The sequence below is a fragment of the Micromys minutus genome, assembly GCF_963924665.1.
Source record: "Micromys minutus genome assembly, chromosome: 32".
NCBI lineage: Eukaryota > Metazoa > Chordata > Mammalia > Rodentia > Muridae > Micromys > Micromys minutus.
The window spans coordinates 23,618,727-23,639,965 of record NC_137967.1 but is presented as its reverse complement, the minus strand read 5'-3'; the positions used below and the strand labels follow the sequence as shown (position 1 = coordinate 23,639,965).

Here is a 21,239-nt window from a genome sequence, read left to right as displayed (position 1 = left end):
ACTGCACCAGAAAATAAATAGCCTACAGAATGTAATCAAACACCAAGTGTGTACAAAAACAAGAATACTAAAAGTGGTAAGAAAGAAAGACTTAGTAACACATAAAGAAAACTTTTTAGAAAACACCTGACCTCTCAATGGATGCTCTAAAAATGAGAAGGGCTTAAATAGATGTTCTACAAACTATACAAGAGAACATACATTATCTTAGACTACTTTACCCATAAAAATTTTAATTACCATAGATAGAGAAAGGAAAACAATCCAAATATGGTCAAATATAAACCAAATTTTCTACCTACCAATCAAGATTTAACCTGAAGAGGTTTGTAATGCCAATAAGACACAAGAAATAATGTCCCGAGTTCAGGACATCTAAGAGGGCAGACACCATACCACTTCCCCACATCAAAGGAAGGGATCACAACATAACCTTGGAAAACTGGTATCAATAAACACTGTTTATTGATAAATATCTATATTCAAGATCCCAATTCTCCAATGAAAAATACTAACATAAACTAGATTAAGAAACAGAATTTATTATTTAGGTACTTCCTAGATTTGAACCTTACCATTAAGAACAGACGTCACCTCAGAGTATAAAGATATTTCAATCAAACGAACACTAGAAGCAATGGTGGAACCCTGAATACCTGACAAAATAAAATTCAAACTAAAATAATCAGAAGACATAGGGAAAAACACTAAATGTTTCCTCAATGGAAAAGTTCTCAAACAGGCATTTACACACATTAAAGTAGCAAACACACAGGCACCCAATGTTATTAAAAATAGCTACACTTAAATCACATTTTCTCTCTCACACAGTGACAGTGGATGACTTCACTACCTCACTCTATGTCACTCAGACAAATTATTTAAGTAATGTCATTAATAATATGGACCTAGCAGAGACCTATAGAACATTTTACCCAAAAACAAAAGAATACATGTTTTGCTCAGCAGCTCATGGTTTGACTATGTACTTTTCTAATTGGTCTGTGTACTTGGAAACACAGTAAGTGTCAACAACAAATATAAAATGATTAAAATAATGCTCTTCATCTCATTTGACTACCTTATTGATTGTGCAAAAATAAACAACAGAAAATATACAAAGTTGTGTAAACTGAAGAGAAGCCACAGTGGTGTACACCTTTAATTTCAGAACATGAAAGGCAGAAGCAGAATAATATGTGTGAATTTAAGGCCACCTGGGTCTACAGAATTAGTTCCAGTACAGCCAGAGCAATAAAAAGGGACCTGGTTTGGTGAAAATAATAACAACAACAATAATTATGATAATAATAATATGGTAATGGTTGAAACTAAACAGCCAAATGAAAATTAATACATAAGTCAATAAATCAAAATGTTTCAGAATTGAAAAAGAATGAATTTTCAGAACACCCAAACTAATGGGGTTCAATGGAGGCAGTTCTAAGAAACAAGATCCTCGTACTAAGTGCCTATGTAAATAAAAAACCTGGAGAGATTTTATACAAATAACTTAGCAGCACTCCTGAAAGTTCTAGAATGAACGGAAAAAATAACACCTAGAAATAGTATACCGTATGAGAGAATTATTCTCATGTCTGATAAGATGAACTAGAGCCAACAGCAAGAACAGAAGGAATCAATGAAATGATGAATTGGTTATTTGAAAACAAACAAGATTGACGACTTGTTTGTTTTGTATTGCTTGGTTTTTGGATTTTGATTTGTTTGTGTTGCTGCTGTTACTGTTGTTTTACTTCAATGTAAGATTTCTCAGGCTAACACTGGCTCTCCTAAAATTACTTCTGTAGACCAGGCTGGTCTCCAGCTCAGAGATCAACCTGTCTCTGCCACTCTGCCTCCGCCTGTGCCTCTTGAGTACTGGGGTTAAAGGTATTTTTCATCCCTGTCTTTTTAAGATGGACAAATTTTAGCCAAAATAATAAAAGAATGTAAAAAAAGATACAAATTAATAAAATTAGAAATGAGGGGTTTGGACCCAGAATGCAGTGGCTAACAGAGGACCCTGGTTTTATTAATTCCCACAAACTACATGATGGTTCACAACCATTTGTAACCACATCCTAGGAATCCAGTACCCTCTTCTAAACTCCATGCACACAGATAACATGCAGGCAATAATTTAAGCACATGTACACACACACACATACACACACATATATGCACATACAAACACACACACAAACACACACAATATTAATGATAGGATTAACATTATGTATACTACTAATAATATAAAGTCGAACAAATCTGTGTAATTACTTGTACTTATCAGATAATAGGATAATAAAACTAGAGATAAGCAGAAAGAAAAATTGCACAAAGATTTGAAGACTCAAAAATGCAATTTTGAATGAACAGAAAGCAACAGGGTATTAATGGAATTTCTGGCAATAGATGATAATGGCTGTGATAATTTCTACATTTGAATTGGTTTACTAGATTGTAAACTTTCCTTTGTGATGTAGTTCAACTTGGGAAAATGCACCTCTTCAAACAGAGACTGAAATCATATTTACTTGGCTTAATCAATCACCATGAGAATCTCATTGTGCCTGGCAGAGTAATGTTTTCCTTGCTGTGCATTAAAATGATGCACAGTAAACAAGGACATTGTCACCATTGGAGGAAGAGTCCTGTCCTGTCCCTTATTTAGTCGTGTCTCCTGTGAGGCAGGCATTCCAAGACACTTCCTGCCTGTAATGCTTCATGTCTCTGGTATTCCCACTGCCCTGAACAAGGGTTTGTAGAAGAGGTATGGAAACCTTCCCGGTGTTTCTGTCTTCTCCACTAGTCTATCAATCCATTTACAATACCTCACTGTATCTTATACTTTGCGGTTGTTGTTTTTTTTTTAAGGTATATTTTTCTCCTAATTTTCTGTCAAGTTAGGATATTTTTTCTTATTATTCTGTACAAAATATTTTTAGCCTTTATTAAAATATTTTTGTATTTATTTTTATTTATATATTTTATGCCTATGTTGCTTTGCCTACCTGTATTTCTATGATACACATGAGTACAATGCTCCAGGAAACCAGCAGAGGTGACAGATCTTCTGGAAGTGGTCTTAGAGACAGGTAAGAGCCTCCATGTGGTGATGGGAAGTGAACCCAGGCTCTGAGGAAGAGCAGCAAGTGCTCTTACCTACTGAGACATTTCAAGACCCCATTGTTTGCTTTGTTAATCCTTTTCATCTGATCCATTCAGTGATTCAGTCTCATAAGAACAATGCCCATCTGTATTTTTATGATTCTAAAATCTTTGAAGGCTGTTTTATCTTATAGAACTTTGCACATTTCTCTTAAAGTCCTATACCTTAAGTAATCATAATGTAATCTTTTAACAGGCATTTAGAGTTTCCCAGCTGCTGTGTACAACATTAAATCCTCTTGTTGTGTCTTTTACTCTGGACAACAGGCAAGTCTCATGGAGGAATATTAGCTATTTCCTACAAGAAAGTGGGGATGGCTTTATTTTTCTGTTCATTTCTCGGTGTGGTATTGTTTTGCTCTTGTTTATTTAACTACTTTATCTTGGCTTTCAATTCAAATTTCCTTTAAATATGCTGTTGTTTTCTCACATCTCTTTATCAATTTTACACACACATTCCTATAAAAGACACACTGCAGCTCATTTTGATAATGGAATTTTTTTGATGATGTGATTGTCAAAATGTGCATTTCTTTTTTCACTTGTTTGGTATCAGGCATTTCTTTTCTGCTTTATTGTGTGAGACATGTGCATGCATGTGTGTGCTCACTGGTCCATGCATGTGTATGGATAAGCAATGGCATTATGTATTTTCTTCTGTCTCCTCAAAATTGTTTGAAGCCGGGTCTCTCACTTCTCTTGGAGTACCTCAGTTGGAATGTCTAGCTGCTCAGTACACTTCAGTGATCCACCTTTCACCACCCTGCTAAGCCCCCCATATTCAACCTTTACACTCATTCTTGATATCTGAACTCACTTACTGAGTCTGCCTGATAAGCAATTATTCTCAGAGTATCTTACGGATACAGATGAGGACACTTGCAGCTATCATACTGAGTATAGGGGCCACAAAGAAAGTTAGAGAAAGCACTGAAAGAGCTGAAAGAATTTGTAAGTTGCAACCCCCTAAGAAGAACAACATCAACCAATTAACATGTCCCCTAGAGTTTCTGGGACTAAACTAATAATCAATGAGTACACCTGAAAGAGCCCATGCCTCCAGCCACATATATAGTAGAGACTGCCATTGTCTGGCATTAATAGGAGGAGATACCTTTGGTCCTGCGATGTCTTGTTTCCCCAGGGTACTGAACTACCAGGGTGATGAAGTGGGAGTGGTGTATGGGCGTACAATCATTTTTTTATAAGTAGGGGGAATAAAAAGGGGGAATGTAAGAAGGGGGAAGGGGACAACATTTAAAATAGAAATACATAAAGCATCCAATAAAAGCCAAAAATTAGTTAATTAGAACAGGAACAAAGTATGGAGAAACCAAAATCAATAACACATCTTAAAGAATCATCCAAAAAAATGAAATCATTTCCAGATTGTGGAAAACAATAATGGCTCAAGTTTACAGTCAATGAAATAATATAACACATGCAATGGACTAGAGACAAGATAGATTTCATGGTCTTAACGCATGCAGACGGATCATTAAAAAAAATTCAACATCGCGTTAAAACCATGAGTAAGGAAGGAATTGGAGAAATAAACTTTACAGTATTCAATATCATACTAAATAAAGAAAAAGAGCCTCCTCTCCAAAAGCAGAAATGATGGGCATGGTAGTTCTGCCTTTATTCCCAACACTTGTGTGGCAGAGTCAGATTGATGACTGTGAGATCGAGTTCATGCTGTTGTCAAGGAGTTCTAGAATACCCTTCACAGCATAGAGAGAAAACGTTTCTCGAAACCAACACAATATACTAGTAGTAATAGTGCTAGTACTACTACTACTACTACTACTACTACCATATTGTGATGTTGTTGTTTTCGAAAAATGTTCTCTCTCTATTCTGTGAAGTGTATTTTAGAACTCATTGACACAAGCATGATCTCAAACTCACAGTGATCAATCTGCCTCTGCCTCACAAGTGTTGGGAATAAAGACAGCACTTCTACGCCCATCATTATTTCTGATTTTGGAGAGGAGGCTCTTTTTTTTCATTTAGTATGATATTGAATACAGTAAAGCTCTCTCCACTTTCTTTTTGGAAGCACTTACGCTATTAGTTTTCCTCTCAGTACTGCTTTCATTGCATCCCATAGGTTTGGGTATGTTGTGTTTTCGTTTTTGTTGAATTCTAGAAAATCCTTAATTTCTTTCTTTATTGCTTCTTTGACCCTGCTATCATTTAACAGAGTGTTGTTTAGTTTCCATATGTATGTGACCTTTTTGTTATCTTTGCAGTTGTTAAAGACCAGCCGCAGACCATGGTGATCTGAGAAGTTGCATGGGAGTATTTCAATCTTCTTATATTGATTGAGGCTCGTTCTGTGTCCAATTATGTGGTGAATTTTCGAGAAGGTGCAATGGGGTGATGATAAGAAGGTGTATACTTTTACTTTAGGATGATATGTTCTGTATATATCTATTAATTCTAGTTGGTTCAAAGTCTCTGCTAGTTTTGCAGTGTCCTTGTTCAGTTTCTGTTTCCATGATCTGTCCATTGGTGAGAGTTGGGTATTAAAGTCTCCCACTATTATTGTGTGGGGTGAAATGTATATTTTGAGCTTTAGGAAGTTTTTTTAATGAATGTGGGTGCTTTTTTATTTGGAGCATATATGATAAGGATTGAGAGTTCCTCCTGACAGATTTCCCTGGTAATGAGTAAAAAGTGTCCTTCCTTAACTTTTTTGATAACTTTTGGTTGGAAATTTACTTTATTCGACATTAGAATAGCCACTCCAGCCTGCTTCTTGGGGCTGTTTGCTTGGAAGTTTTTCCCAACCTTTTACTGTGAGATAGTGTCTGTCTTTGTCTCTGAGATGAGTTTCCTGTATGCAGCAGAAGGCTGGATTTTTTTTATGTATCCAGTCTGATAGTCTATATCTCTTTATTGGGGAGTTGAGTCCATTTATGTTAATAGATATCAAGGAAGAGTTGTTTCTGTTTCCTGCTATTATTGCTTTTGTGGGTTGAGTTGTGTCTGTGTCTTTTTCTTCTTTTGGTTTTCTTGTTTAGGAGTTTTCTTGTTTTCACTTGGCTGTATTTTCCCTCATTGTATTGTTTTTTCCATTTAAATTTCGTTATAGTACTGGGTTTGTGGTCAGATCTTGTGTAAATTTTTATTTGTCTTAAAATATCTTTATCTCTCCATCTATGGTGATTGATAGTTTTGCTGGGTTTAGAAGCTTGGGCTGGTACTTTTGCTCTCTTAGGGTGTGCATGATGTCTGTCCAGGCTCTTCCAGCTTTCATAGTCTCTGTTGAGAAATCGGGTGTGATTCTGATTGGTCTGTCTTTATATGTTACCTGACCTTTTTCCCTTACTGCTTTTAGTATTCTTTCCTTGCTTTGGGCAATTGGTGTTTTGACTATTATGTGTTGGGAGGTATTTCTTTTCTGGTCCAACCTATTTGGAGTTCTGAAGTTTTCTTTTATGCTCATGGTCATCTCATTCTTGAGGGTAGGGATGTTTTCTTCTATGATTTTGTTGAAGATATTTACTGTGCCTCTTAGTTGATACTCTTCTCCCTCTTCTATTCCTATTATCCTTAGGTTCGGTTTTCTCATTGTATACTGGATTTCCTGGACATTTTGGGTTAGGAGCTTTTTGGTTTTTGCATCTTCTCTGGCTGTTTTGACTATGTTTACAATGTTGTCTTCTGCCCCCGAGATTCTCTCTTCAATCTCTTGTAATCTATAGGAAATGCTTGCTTCTGTGACTCCTGATTACTTTTTTTGTTGTTCTGCCTCTAGGGTTATCTCTTTTAGTGTTTTCTTTATTGTGTCAATTTCCGTTTTAATTTCCCTCTTCCATTCCTTCATTTCTTTGGTTCTGTTTTCCTCTAGTTCTTTGAGTTCTTTGAGTGTTTTTCTTGTTTCCTCTTTAAAAGCTTCTGAATCTCCTTGCTTTTCCTCCCGTTCTTGTTTAAATATCTCTATCAGCATCTTGAGGTATGATTTCAGGTCTGCGTCTTCTTTTTCTGTTGTTTGGAATTCTGATTTTGCTGTTATGGGAGAGCTGAGTTCTGGTGTTGCCAGGTTGTCCTGGTTTCCTTGGGATATACTCTTTGCTTTCCTCTTGCCATTTTGTTGTCAGTGATGTGTTCTCGCTTTTCCCTTGTATCTGGTCTGTGTCCCTGGATTTCCACTGGTCCAGGTGGCAGATGGGCCCAGACCTGTTCTATAGGATCAGAGGTTCCAAAGTTCTGTTCCTGGTCCCTGGATCAGGCAGGTCGGAGGTTGCGCCTCGCGTGTGCACTCCGAAGAGATATCTCTACTCCCTGGCTGCCTAGATCTCCTACTCATCAGTCTCTCAACCTTAGGAGCTGGTGGTCCGGGTGGTAGATGGGCTGGGCTCTGTATTTTAGTCATTCTAAATGGTGTCAGGAGGAAATATAGAGTTATGTTGACTTTCAATTCCATGTTGACTAAGAATGTAATGCATTTCTTTAGCTGCTTCTCAGCCATTTGCTATTCCTCAGTTGAGAATTCTTTGTTTTCTATGTACCATATTTTTACATATGGTTATTTGATTCCATGGGGCCTAAATTCTTGTGTTCTTTGTATTTATTGGATACTAGTCCTCTATCAAATCTTGGATTGGTAAATGGCTTTTCCCAATCTGTTGGTTGTAGTTTGGGCCTTTTGACAGGGTTCTTTGCTTTACAGAGCTTTGCAATTTCATGAAGTCTCATTAGTTGATTCTTGATCTTAGAACATATGTCACTGTTTTTCTGTTCAGGAAAGTTTCTCCTGTGCTCTTCCTTATTTTCTCTTCTACTCGTTTCAGTGTACCTGGTTTTATGTGGACGATTTTGATCCACTTAGATTTTAGCTTTGTACTAGGAGATAAGAATGGGTCAATTTGTCTTCTTCAACCTGTTGACTGCCAGTTGAACCAGCAACATTTGTTGAAAATGTTTTTTCCTTTGGATAGTTTTAGCTCCGTTGTCCAAGATCAAATAACTATAGGTATGTGGGTTGCATTCTTGGTCTTCAAATCTATTCCATTGATTTTCACCTGTCTCTGTACAAATACTAAGCATTTTTATCATGATTGATTTGTAATACAGCTTGAGGTCAGGGATGGTGATTCCCCCAGAAATTCATGTATTGTTTAGAATAGTTTTGGATACTGTAGTGGTTTTGTTATTTTAAATATATTGGCATATTACTTTTTCTAGCTCCATAAATAATTGAGTTGAAATTTTGATGGGGATGGCATTTAATCTGCATATTGCTTGCAGCAAGTTGGCCATTTTATTCTATTAATTTTTCCAATCCATGAGCATGGGAGATCTTTCTATTCTGAGATCTTCTTTAATTTTTCTTCTTGAGAGACATGAAACTCTTGTGATACAGATTTTTCACTTGCTTGGTTAGGGTCAAACCAAGAGAGTTCACATTGTTTGTAAATATTTTAAAAGGTGTTGATTCCCCAATTCTTGATAATTGAAAGTTTTGCTGGTGTAGTATCACACTGGCATTTTTGTTCTTGAATGGTCTGTGTGAAATTCTTTCAGTATCCTTTAGCTTTCATACTCCCTGTTTACATATCTAGTGTGATTCTGATAGATCTACCTTTATATATTACTTCAACTTTTCCGGTGCAGGTTTTAACATTCTTTTTTGTTTTTTTGCATTTTTCTATTTTCATGTTTTGACTATTATGTGACATAAGGTTTGTTTTTTTTTTTTTTTTTTTTTTTTTTTTTTTTTTTTTTTTTTTTGATCCAATCTCTTTGCAGTTTTGAAGACTTCTTATATGTTCATGTGTATCACTTTCTTTAGTTTAGGAATTTTTATCCAGAACGTTCACTGAAAATATTAACCCACCTTTTAAAGTTGGGCATCTTCACTCTCTTGTATATCAATTATTATTACATTTGGTCTTCTTATTGTGTTCTGGATTTCCTGGATGTTTGGGGTTTTTTGTTTTCTTTCCTTATTGTTTTAGCATTTTCTTGACTATGGTGATAGTGTTTTCTGTGGTATCTTATTTTTATCTTACACTTTTTATAAAAATGAGACATACATGTACAGATTTTTAAGTATTTTTACATAAAACTATATGAATATATTTTTGTCAGTACTTAATTATTTAGATATTTGATAGTATGCATTGAAATATTCCTGGCCTCAAGCTATATCACAAGGCAATTGTGCTAAAAACTGCACGTGACTGGTACAGAGATAAAAACATGAATCAATGGAATAAAATAGAAGATCCAGAAATGAGTCCTATCATATATGAACACTTTATTTTTGAAAAAGGAGCTGTAAACTTTCAATAGAAAAAGGCCAGCCACTTCAAAAAATGGTATAGGTCCATCTGACACTCAGCATGCAGAAGAATGAAAATAAACACTTTCTTAACTCCTTGTAAAAGTTCAAGTACAAGTGGATCAAACATCTCTACATTAAACCAGGTACACTGAAAATATTAGTTCAGAAAGTAGGGAAAACCTTAGAACATATAGGCACGGGAGAATATTTCCTGAACAGAACACTAATGGCTCATGCTCTAAGGTGAAAGATTGACAAATGGGACTTAATGTGATTGCAAACTTTCTGTAAGTCTAAAGACACTGTCAAGAAATCAAAACACCAGTCAAGAGAATGGGAAAAGATCTTAACCAACCCCACATCTGATAGAGGCCTTATATCCAAGGTATACAAAGAACTCAAGAAGCTACACAACAGAGAATCAAACAACCCTATTAAAAATTGCGTACAGAGATGAACAAAAAGTTCTTAACTGAAAAATATGGAATGACTGAGAAGCATCTAAGGAAGTTCTTGACACCATTAGCCATCAGGGAAATGCATAATAAAACAACCCTGAAATTCCACCTCATACCAGTCAAATTTGCTAAAATCAAAAATTCAGAAGACAGCACATGCTGGCGAGGATTTGTAGAAAGAATAACACTTTTCCACTTGTGGTATGTTTTTAAACTGGTAGAACCACTCTGGAAATCAGTCTGTCGATTTTTCAGAAAATTGGACATAGTACTACCTGAAGACCCAGTTATTCCACTTCTGGGCATATACCACACAGAAGCTCCAACATACTACAAAGACACATGCACCACCATGTTCATAGCAGCTCTATTTATAATAGCCAGAATCTGGATAGAACCCAGATGTCCTTCAGTAGATGAATGGATACAAAAAAAAATGTGTTATATTTACACAATTGAGTACTACTCAGCTATCATAAACAATGACTTTATGATATTCTTAAGAAAATGCATACATCTAGAGAATATCATTGTGAGTGAGATAACACAATTACAAAAGAACAGACATAATATAGAATCACTGATAATTGGATACTAACCCCAGAAAGCTCTGAACACCCCAGAGAACACTCACAGAGTATAGGAAGTTCAAGAAAAACCCAAAAAAAAAAAAACAATTATGCTTAATCTTTACACACCAAGAAAACTTTGACTATTTCCAGGTTACATTTTGTTTTACATATACTTTATGCTCTTTGTAACTAGTAAGATTTTAATGCATACTATGAAACCTTTAAAATTATCAAGTACTGACAAAAATGTATTCATATACTTTTATGCAAAAATGCTTATAATCTGTACATTTATCTTTCTTTTTAAAATAAAGTTGTTCGATTTTTTAAAAAAATCTATAGAGAAACACATACACACACACACACACACACACACACACACACACACACACACAAGAGAAAACATTCACTCTCCTCACACCTTCAAATAGTACAATAGAAACAGAATGAAGAAAAGGGGGGGTGAAATTGACAAAAACCATTTTAGAGTCTTAGTGTACAGAGGGTTCACGTCCTTGTGCAGGATGCAAACTAAGTTAAGAATTGAGTAAATCATTCCAGGCTGCAGATGAGAAAGTTGGCAGAGTAGATAACTGGGCTTGAAATTGAGAAAGTAATTAAAGACTTCAAGGAAAAATTAGCACGGTAACTTGAACTCTGAGAACAAACAAAAAAATTGCAGTTGATAAAGGCACTCAATCAAGTTGGAAGCATGGCTAAAACCTGAAGCAGGTGAGATAAAGCTGAGGATTTCTCAGTTGGGAGATGACATTAGGAAATGAATGTATCCAGTTGTAGGAGATACAACCAAAGGTGAAGTAGAGCATAGTGAGACAGTCTACAGGCACAGACACCTTAAATAACAGAAATATAGCTGATGTTTTCCAAACTTTAAGAAGAAATGATAGTCCAAACACTCCCTGAATAGACAGGACCAGAGGGAAGCCACACAAAGAAATGTAAAATTCAAGACACACACACACACACACACACACACACACACACACACTCACACACACACACACAAACACACACACACACACACACACACACACACACAAACACACACACACACACACACACACACACACACATATGCAAAAGAAGCCCAGAACCAGTCAAAACACAGAGCAAGGATGTCTGTGTAGCTAAGGTGGCAGCTCAGAATTTAGCTCTAACATTCCTGACCACACTGGAAAGAGGACACACTTTGAGAGGGGTGACTGGAGAAAGGAGCTTAAAAATAGTTACAACATTGTAAAGAATTAGTCCCTGTGAGATTGTGCATGGCCCTGGGCAGTGGAAACAGTATCTGCAATTAAATGTAGAAGGCAGGTGGAAAATGAAAATGCTTGTGAGAAGATGGGAATATGGGAAGATGGTGCCCTACACCAGTACAACTAGAGCATCTGCTAAAAACATGTTTAGATAAAGAATAATAAACGGTGAGTGGGTGTGAAAGTGGAGAGTTGTAGAGAAAATAAGAATGAGAAAATATACTTATAGGAGACATGGGACAGAATATCTGATAAGATCACCGTCTGCACAAGGAGGCTGGGAAATCGAGACATTGACAGGGTCTTTGTACCTCCCTCTCAGTCTCAGGCTAGTACCTCTTTGTATCCTCACTGGAGGTGACTCCATCCCGCACACAGATGTGCTTCCTAAACACAATTACACTGCACTCAGAATGGCAGCATGTCTCTTTTCCATGGACGGGACCCCCAATGGTACCTGAGGCATTGATAACTTTATTTTAGTAAATTGCGTTGGGGCACCCAGAGGAATAATAAATCAGTCTTCTACCTTTAAAATGAGTCTTCTGGTGAATTTATTAAAAAAACTAGGTCAGGTGTCTTTCAGGACATACATTTACCTAAGTTGAGTTGAATAACAGACTCCAGTCTGGGAGCTGGAAACTCATTAAAAGTTACTTCTGTATTGGTGAATGTCATCACAGCTGTTCAGGCATCTGAGCACTGAACAGGACTCCAGAGAACACATTCTCTGTTCCATGGGACACCATCATGTCTCCTACTCCCACACTGCACTTTGGACTTCTCCATGCTCCATGTGGGGCATGATGCCAGACAGTGAATTTCACTTTTACACACCATACAGGGATTAGTCATGGTTATAAGAAACTTTGTTTCCCCTAGACTCTTATATTAACTTCCTTTCTATGACAATAAGTTATTTCTCTAATTATTCTGTTAAATATTCCAAATAATCACTTGGTACAACATGAAATTATACCCATGACACATGGCAAGTAACTTTGTGTAAACTGCTTATTTATGTCAATGTAACCCTTACTTTCCTCATGGAGCAACCATTGTACCATTGTCACATGTATCCTTTACCTTTAGGTTTAATAGCTGAAATTATGTATTAAAAGAAAAAAAAGACCAGCCATGGTGGCACACTTGAAAGGCAGAGATGACTGTATCTCCATGAGTTCTATGGCAGCCTGATCTTCACAGTGAGCTGCCAGACAGGAAGGGTTACATAACTTGACCATGTGGCAAGAAAGCAAACAAACAATTAAATAATTTACAGGACTTTTATTAGAGAATTTTATTCTAAGTAGATGTAATTGAAGTTCTTTCTTTAAAGGTATCATATTGTGGTGGTAACAATAAAATTTTGAAGTTGTAGATAATTCATTTTCACTACTTTGTTGTGTTTAATTCCATGAATGCATCAAATATTTCTTCTATCACTCAGCTAAAATATGAGATCTTGGAATCTTCCATCAGCAAACCTTGAAAATTCAACTGATTGAAGACCACACAATTTAGCAATCAGATAAATACAAATTGTTTGTAAAATAATCCTTATTACTTCTTTGTACTTTTATGCAGAACAATTTGATCACATTTACCTTCTTTACCATTTCCATTTCCATCCATGCTTCATCAACCATACTTCGATATGTTCTCCCACTTCCCTACCTCCTCTCTCTCTCTCTCTCTCTCTCTCTCTCTCTCTCTCTCTCTTCTCTCTCTCTCTCTCTCTCTCTCTCTCTCTCTCTCTCTCTCTCTCTCCTCTCTCTCTGTCTCTCTCTCTTCCCCTCCCCCCCTCCCTCTTTCCCTCCCTCCCTCCCTCTCTCTCTCTCTCTGTCTCCCTCCCTCCATCTCTCTCTCTCTCTCTCTCTCTCTCTCTCTCTCTCTCTCCTGTGCTTTTTTCTTAAACCATTGAGTCCAACAATTTTTGTGTGAAGTTGTGATATTAAGACCAGTCTTAGTCCATGGTTATCTGATAGGATCCATGGGAGTATTTCAATATGTCTTTTGAGGCTTGTTTTGTGACCAACTATATAGTCAAATTTGGGAAACGTGCTGTGAGGTGTTGAGAAGAAGATACATTCTTTTCTTTTAGGATAAAATGTTCTTTAGCTCTCTCTTAATTCCAATTGGTTCATAACCTCTGCAACTTTTTCTGTGTCTCTGTTCTGTTTTTGTTTCTATGATCTGTCCATTGATGATAGTGGGGTGTTGAAGTCTCCCACTATTCTTTTGTGTGGTGCAATATACGCTATGAATTTTAGTAGGGTTTCTTTTATGAATGTGGTTGCTCTTGTATTTGGAGCAGAGATGTTCAGGATTGAGAGTTCATCTTAGATTTTTCCCATGTGGAGCAAAAAGTTGCCTCTCTTATCTTGATAACTTTTGGTTGAAAATATATTTATTAGACATGAGAAGGGCTACTACATCTTGTTTCTTGGAGCCATTTGCTTGGAAGGTTTTTTCCCAGCCTTTTACTCTGAGATAGTGTCTGTCTTTGTCTCTCAGATGAGTGTTCTGCATGCATCAAAATGTTGGATCCTGTTTAATATACAATCTTATCGTTTATGTCTCTGAATGGAGGAATTTAGTTGATTGATGTTAACAGATATTAAGGAATAGAGATTGTTGTTTTCTGTTATTTTTGTTCTTAGAGGTAGAATTATGTTTGGGTCTTTCTTCTTTTGGTTTTCTAACATAGTTATTTTGTTGCTTTTTCTAGGATGTAGTTTGCCTTCCTATGTTGGGTTTTCCATCTATTATCCTTTGTAGCGCTGGATTACTGTCCTGGAATTTCTTGGTCTCTTTATCTATGGTAATTGAAAGTTTAGTAGGATATAGGCACCTGGGATTATATTTCTGTTCTCTTAGAGTCTGTATGATGTCTGTCCAAGATCTTTTAGATTTTATAGTCTTTGTTGAGAAGTTGGGTGTAATTCTGATTGGTCTTCCTTCATATGTTACATGTCCTTTTTCACTTCTTGCTTTTGGTATTCTTTTCTTGTATTGAACATTTGTTGTTTTGACTATTATATGTGAGGAAGAATTTCTTTTATGGTCCAATCTATTTGAAGTTCTGTTGGCTTCTTCTATGTTCATGGTCATCTCATTCTTAAGGATAGGTTAGTTTACTTCTACTATTTTGTTGAAGATATTTACTGTGCCCATTAGTTGATATTCTTCACCCTCTTTACACATATTATCCTTAGATTTGGTCTTCTAATTTTGTTCTAGATCTCCTGTACATTTTGTATTAGGAGCTCTTTGGATTTCACATATTCTATTACTTTTTCTCTATGTTCTCTTCAGTCCCTGATATCCTCTCTCCCATCGTTTTTAGTATGTTGGTGATGTTAGCATCTATGACTCCTGATTTTTTTCTTAAGTTTTCTATCTTCAGGGTTGGCTCTTTTTGTGATTTCTTTATTGTAACTATTTCGACTTTCAATTTGTTCACCCGTTTGGTTGTGTTTTTTTGGAGTTCTTTGAGTGATTTCTTCTGGTTTTCATGTAATTGTTTAAGGGAGTTTTTCATGCACTTCTCAAAGATCTCTATCATCATCAATTATGATTTTAAGTCTAAATCTTGGGTTTCTACTGTGTTGGGAAATCTACGCCTTGCTGTGGTGGAAGAACTGGGTTCTGCTGTTGCCCAGTTGTCTTGGTTTCCATTGCTTGGGTTCTTGAACTTTCCTCTTGCCATTCTGTATTCAGTGATTGTAGGTGATCTTTTTATTTATGACTGGTGCTTGTCTCTCCTTTGGATCTGAAGGCAATGGCTTCAGGTGGGAGATTGCTCCTGGGTGTTTGGCTCTTTGTGGCAGGCAGTGAGTTCTGATGCCAGTGACTCAGTTCTGTCTTTGTGAGCTCAGGTGTAAGAGCTTTTGTGAGACTGTACTAGGAGCTCAGGCACCTGCCCAAGGTCCTGAGTCCTAATGGCACAGACCCTGCTCTCCCTCTAGGCCCAAAAGGACACTTTTCCAGAGAACACCATGCTCCCTCTGCTCTGAGAACTCCCTGCCTTAGCTCTCTGGACACTCGGTGGGCCTATGGGTCAGGCTCACCCTTGGTTTAGGTGGAAAAGCCCCTGTGCATCTGCTTTCAGTGCTCAGCCTTCCCCCAAGCACATTCAGAGTCCTGATGATAGAGACCTGGCCCACACGGTAGGCAGAAAAGGACCCTTTTTCAGAGATTACCATGGTCTCTGTACTCTGAGAACTCCCAGTGTGACCTCCCCAGACCTATGTGTCAGGCTCCCACATTCTTCTTTTAAGGGATATGTAAGAATGGTGTAGTGGTTTTAATATGAGTGGCCCTTAGATTCACGTGCTTGAATTCTTGGCCCATGGGGAGTGGCACTATTAGATGTGGCCTTATTAGAGGAAGTGGATCACTGTTGAGGCCAGCTTTGAGGTCTTCTTTGCTCAAGCTACAGCTAGTGTAGCACACAAGTATAACACACAGTTTCTCCCTGCTGCCTATAGAACATGATATAGAGTTTTCATTTCTTGCCAGCACCATGTTGTTCTGCATACCACTCCATTTCCTACCATGATAATAATGGTTCTAACCTCTAAAACTGTAAGCAAGCCCCAACTAAATGTTTAGCTCTACTTTATAAGAAATGCATTGTCATAGTGTCTCTTTACAGCAGTAAAATCTTAACCAATTCAGATGATTAAGATGATGAGGTGGTGAATGATTTCAAGGAGCCATTATTTTCCAGACACAACAGGGCTGACACACATATTGGCTCCCAGAGGTCATGACACTTTTCAAAAGACTAGCACAAGCTCAACACAGATAAAATCCTAGCATAGAGGATGAAAAACAGTCAGTACTTTCAATTCCTAGCTAAAGAGCTATTGTAATTTAATTTCTATTAGGAGAAAAAAATAGTTTTCTTTGGTGGGATACCAGGATATCAACTGTACTCCAGGGTAGGCTTTATATCAAGCCTAACAGAAACTGGATGTGATCAACTTTTTCTGAGACAGATTTTCTCTATGTAGCACTGGATTCCTTTTAAACTCACGAAGATCTGTCTCCTGAATACTGGAATTAAAGATATGAGTCACCATGCCTGGCTTTTAATCACATTTGAAATGAGAACATGAGAAAGAGTGAGATTGATAGATTGATTGATACATATAGACAGATTCATATATAAATAATGCATATATACATGCATAGGCAGTATAGATACAGACAGACACATGTATGCATACAAGCATGTGCACACTGGTGCAGAGAGAGAGAGAGAGAGAGAGAGAGAGAGAGAGAGAGAGAGAGTAGAGGGAGGGATGGAGGGAGAGAGTGAGTGAGAGAGAGAGAGAGATTGAAAGAGAGAGAGAGAGAGAACTCATGATGCTGTGTTTGAGGGGAGGTGAGATAGGAACTGGGTGAAAGCACAGAACAGAGATGAAGATAATCAAAAATTGTATGGAATTCTTAAAATGTATAAAACAATATTTTTAAATGTGTTTCTACAACTTCAAAATCATATTTTTCAACATAAATCTTTCATTCATTTTTTTAACCCAATTTATTTGAAATGCTTCAAGAAAAGTTTAAGGCTGCTAAACAAAAGTATTCATTTTTCCAAAACATTCGTCCACTTTTTTCCCACAGGCTGACTCTGACAGAGACCTTTTCTTAACTCACTGGTCACAGTGGCTGGTGCCTCTACAGAGAACAGTTCAAGCTGTTCTTCATTGTCCAGTGTCCTGCCTTAAATTTCCACTGTACTTGCCTGGGGCAGGTTTTTTTCATTAAGTCAGCAACTTGAGAAACAAAATGAATTTTAAATACAGTTGTAATAGAAAAAAATCCACCATGGTTAAAATCTATAAATACAGAAAAATGCTTTACAGGACAGAACTGATCATAATATGTCTTGAAGAAGAATATTGTCCTATACCTTGTTTTTCTATTGGTTGCTCTTGTCACACAGCTTCTTTCTTTTGACACATGTGCATGATAAAGGGACAACTTTTGTCTTTTGCTGCTTTCTTTTCTGTAAACTTGATAGATGCAGAAATTAATAATGACAACAAAAAAAAACTTCTTTGGCAATAATTTAGAATCATTACTACTAGTGCTGGTGTGGGTATAATTTTATACAATTCCCCAAAGTATTTACACTTGCAAGAAGCTGTTCTATGTTGTTTGTGAACTTTATTTTTTTCCCTTCAAGGTCTTTTTACCCATCCTTGCTCTGTAAATCAAGGCTGGAACTAAGAACTTTCCAGTTTGGCTAGCTGATCCTAGTTACTAAGAGACAAGGAAACTGGCCCCAAGGGAAAAAATCAACCACCAGTCCGACTATAGCTCAAGAACCAGGGCTCGAAAGCAGAGCAGGAAATCCTGAGACCCTCCGGAGTGACTTCATTTTCCATGGTTCACACAGGAGGCTTCGGTGACAGTGACACATCCAGATGCTTGTGAGATACAGCAATAGGACAAGGGCTGCTGCAAGCTGACACAGACTGGGTGGCAGTTACAGTGCTTGGGACAAGGAGCAGACACAGGGACCAGGCCAACACAGGCACAGAAGTATTACAAAGTGCCTCTCCAGACCGTTCACGTGCGCAATGCTAACACTGTACAGGTAAGACATGGGCCTGCTGCTGGCAGGGTCACAGCCTTGGGTCAGACGCTCTCCTCCGGCCTACTGTGTGCACAGGATGTGTCTGTCTGTTCCATCCACTCGCATTCAAGGCTGACCTCGCTTGTGTCCATACTGCAGTCAGACTCGCTGTCCAATAGGTCCATCTGCTCCAGTTTTGTTTCTCCCTGCGGCTCCCTCTTCTCAGGGCCGGGACCCTGGAACAGTCCCTCGAAGTCCAGCAAGCCAGCCTGCCCGGTGGCAGACAGAACTGCTTCTTTGGCCTGACGAATACTGTTGAGCCACTGCTGTTTGTTGAAGTTGTCGCTGGCTTGTAGCGAGTAGGTCTGACTTTGAGATCCATTTCTGAAACTGACTCTGAAGAAGTTTTTAACTCTCTCATTGTTGCTGAAGGCCCCACGCAGGGAGCCACCCAATTGAACTTCTCCGTCCTGCAGGTCTTCCAGTGTGAGGTCCTTTACAGGGATGGGCTGTCGGTACAGCTGGTAGCAGAGTTGCTCGTTGTGCGTGGCAGCTCGAGTGATCACCAGCAATTCTTGGAACAGGAAAACATGGAGTTTCACACCCCAGTTATTTTTCAACTCTCCATGACAACACAGGACCCTGGAGCTGTCAATCACGGAATCTTTCTGGCCTTCTTCCAAGTAAAGAAGCCGCTCCTTATAATAACGGCATTCTGACTCCCCAGTCTTGGCGTTGATTTTTGCCATGATCCCCTGAATGATGTTTATAGCTTCTTCCAGGAGCTGCTGGTCTGGGTTATCATTTGGCATATGCCTCAGGATTTCTCGAAGGAGCAGAGAATACTTCACTAGAGGGCACCGGGGAATATAAAGGAAATGCCAGAGACCGAGTTTGCAGCTGAAGAATGATTCTAAACAGCACCGGAGGATATCCTGCACTCTGTGGTCCTGCTTTTTGTGGTCCAGCATGGCTTTGGCAGCAACTTGATTGCTGCAGTAGCTGTCGTAGGAGCTGAGACAAGGCAGCCAGCTCACAAGGATGGGACCAGCATGCTCTGTCGAGCCATCAGGCTTTCGAACATCTCGAAGCTGATTAAGAAGCTCTTCATGGAGAGGGATCAGAGAGTCCAGTGTCCAAAAAATCTGATTCAATTCTTGCTCTGTCATTATTGAAAGTTTCAGCATGGGGTCATGATAGGCCTTTTTTGCTAATTTCAAGTCCTCTATCAAATTTTCTTCACCTTGAGAAAGCTCAAAAATTGCCTCCTGTCTCTTGATCTCCTTGGCCATGAGCACCTGATTGACACACACATCGAAGGTCTCACTCCAAAGTTTGCTGTGCCTTCGCTTTATGCTCGAGGAAGTGGCATTTCTGGACCAGGCTCAGGGGGCGAGGATGTCGGGGTGGCTCTTGCTGCAGAAGCTGATGGAGCACTGCAAGGTTTGGCTGAAGCACTTTAACGGTGTGGTCCTCACAGGGGGAATGAGGTTCGCTAGGGATGTGGTTCTGGAAAGGGGTTTGACCGTTTTGTTACTAGGTTCCTCGTCCTTGGTCACCCCCGCTGCCCAAGGGCGACTCCAAGATGCAGTTTCCCCTCTTGGCAGTGAGGTAGAAGGGGAAATCCTTGGCTACCATGGCGGTTGCCGGGCCTGCCCTTTGAGATATCACCACTAATCCCAGACGACAACAAAATTCCCGGGTAAAAGAGTGCCAGAGCTCCACGATGCCTGCGGCGGCGGCGACAGGAACACCTCCAGCGGCTTCTAGCTGGATGGACCTCTAAACCTTTCATTATATAAGAATGGGTAAAATACTAATTTGGAGAGATGAGTCAATATCTTGGAGAGATTACAAGCACTGGCTCTTTCAGAGGGTTAGATTCCCAGCAGATACATGGCTATTCATAAGCATTGGGTATCTGATGCTTTCTCCTGGTTCCTGCGTATATTGCACATGACTCATAAACATATATGCATGCAGAAGCCAGAAACATATACTAAAAATAATGAAAAACTTTAAAGAACTGGTGCTATATGATTATTTCCACCTTAAAAATGGTGAATTCTGAATCGTATGCTTCAAAAGCATTAAACCTAAATCCAATTAGAAATATTCTCAATCGTTGCAAAGGAGAAAAGAAGTGCTACTTTGACATTATGAGTGCATATTAAAGTATTCAGAGTTATGCTACTCCCTCACTGCACTTTGGACTCCTTCATACTCCATGTGGGGCATGATGCCAGATGGTGAATTTCACTTTTGCCCACCATACAGGGATGAGTAGAGGTTATAAGAAACTTTGTATCCCCTAGATTCTTATTTGAAATGTCTTCTGCCCCTGAGATCCTCTCTTCCATCTCTTGTACTTTGACTCCTAACTTATTTATATGGTTTTCTATCTCCAAGGTTGTCTCCTTTTCTGCTCTTTTATTGTTTCTATTTCTGTTTTCAATTCCTTCACTTGTTTGGTTGTGTTTTCCTGTTTTCTTGAGTGATTTTTGTGTTTCCTACTTAAGGGCTTCTATTGTTTTGTGTCTTCCCCTGTAATTGGTTAAGGTAGTTTTTCACTTGCTTCTTGAAGAATTTCATCATCATCATAAAGTAAGATTTCAAGTCTAAGTCTTATTTTTCTGGTGTGTTATCAATCCACTACTTGCTGTGGTGGTTGAGCTGGGTTCTGATGTTGCCAGGTTTCCTTAGTTTTTATTGCTTAAGTTCTTCCACCATCTTGTTATCTGTGTTTGTAGATGTTCTTGTCACTAACTGGAGCCTGTCTTTCCTGTGTGTCTGAGGACCTGTGAGCTCAGAAAGGAGATTGCTTCTGTGTGTTTGGCTATGTATGGGAAGGCAGTGAGTTCC

At 38.3% G+C, this 21,239-nt stretch overlaps 1 protein-coding gene across 1 annotated transcript; it reads right to left on the bottom strand.

Annotated features, from left to right (window-relative positions):
* Positions 1-18,439: 18,439 nt before the first annotated feature.
* Positions 18,440-20,015, bottom strand: LOC308413915 (rho guanine nucleotide exchange factor 3-like; the record flags this gene model as incomplete). The annotated part of the gene is given in 3 exon segments (XM_080909058.1): positions 18,440-19,762; positions 19,766-19,939; positions 19,941-20,015. Coding segments are annotated over 3 exon segments (1,572 nt in total).
* Between the last annotated feature and the right edge of the window lie 1,224 nt (positions 20,016-21,239).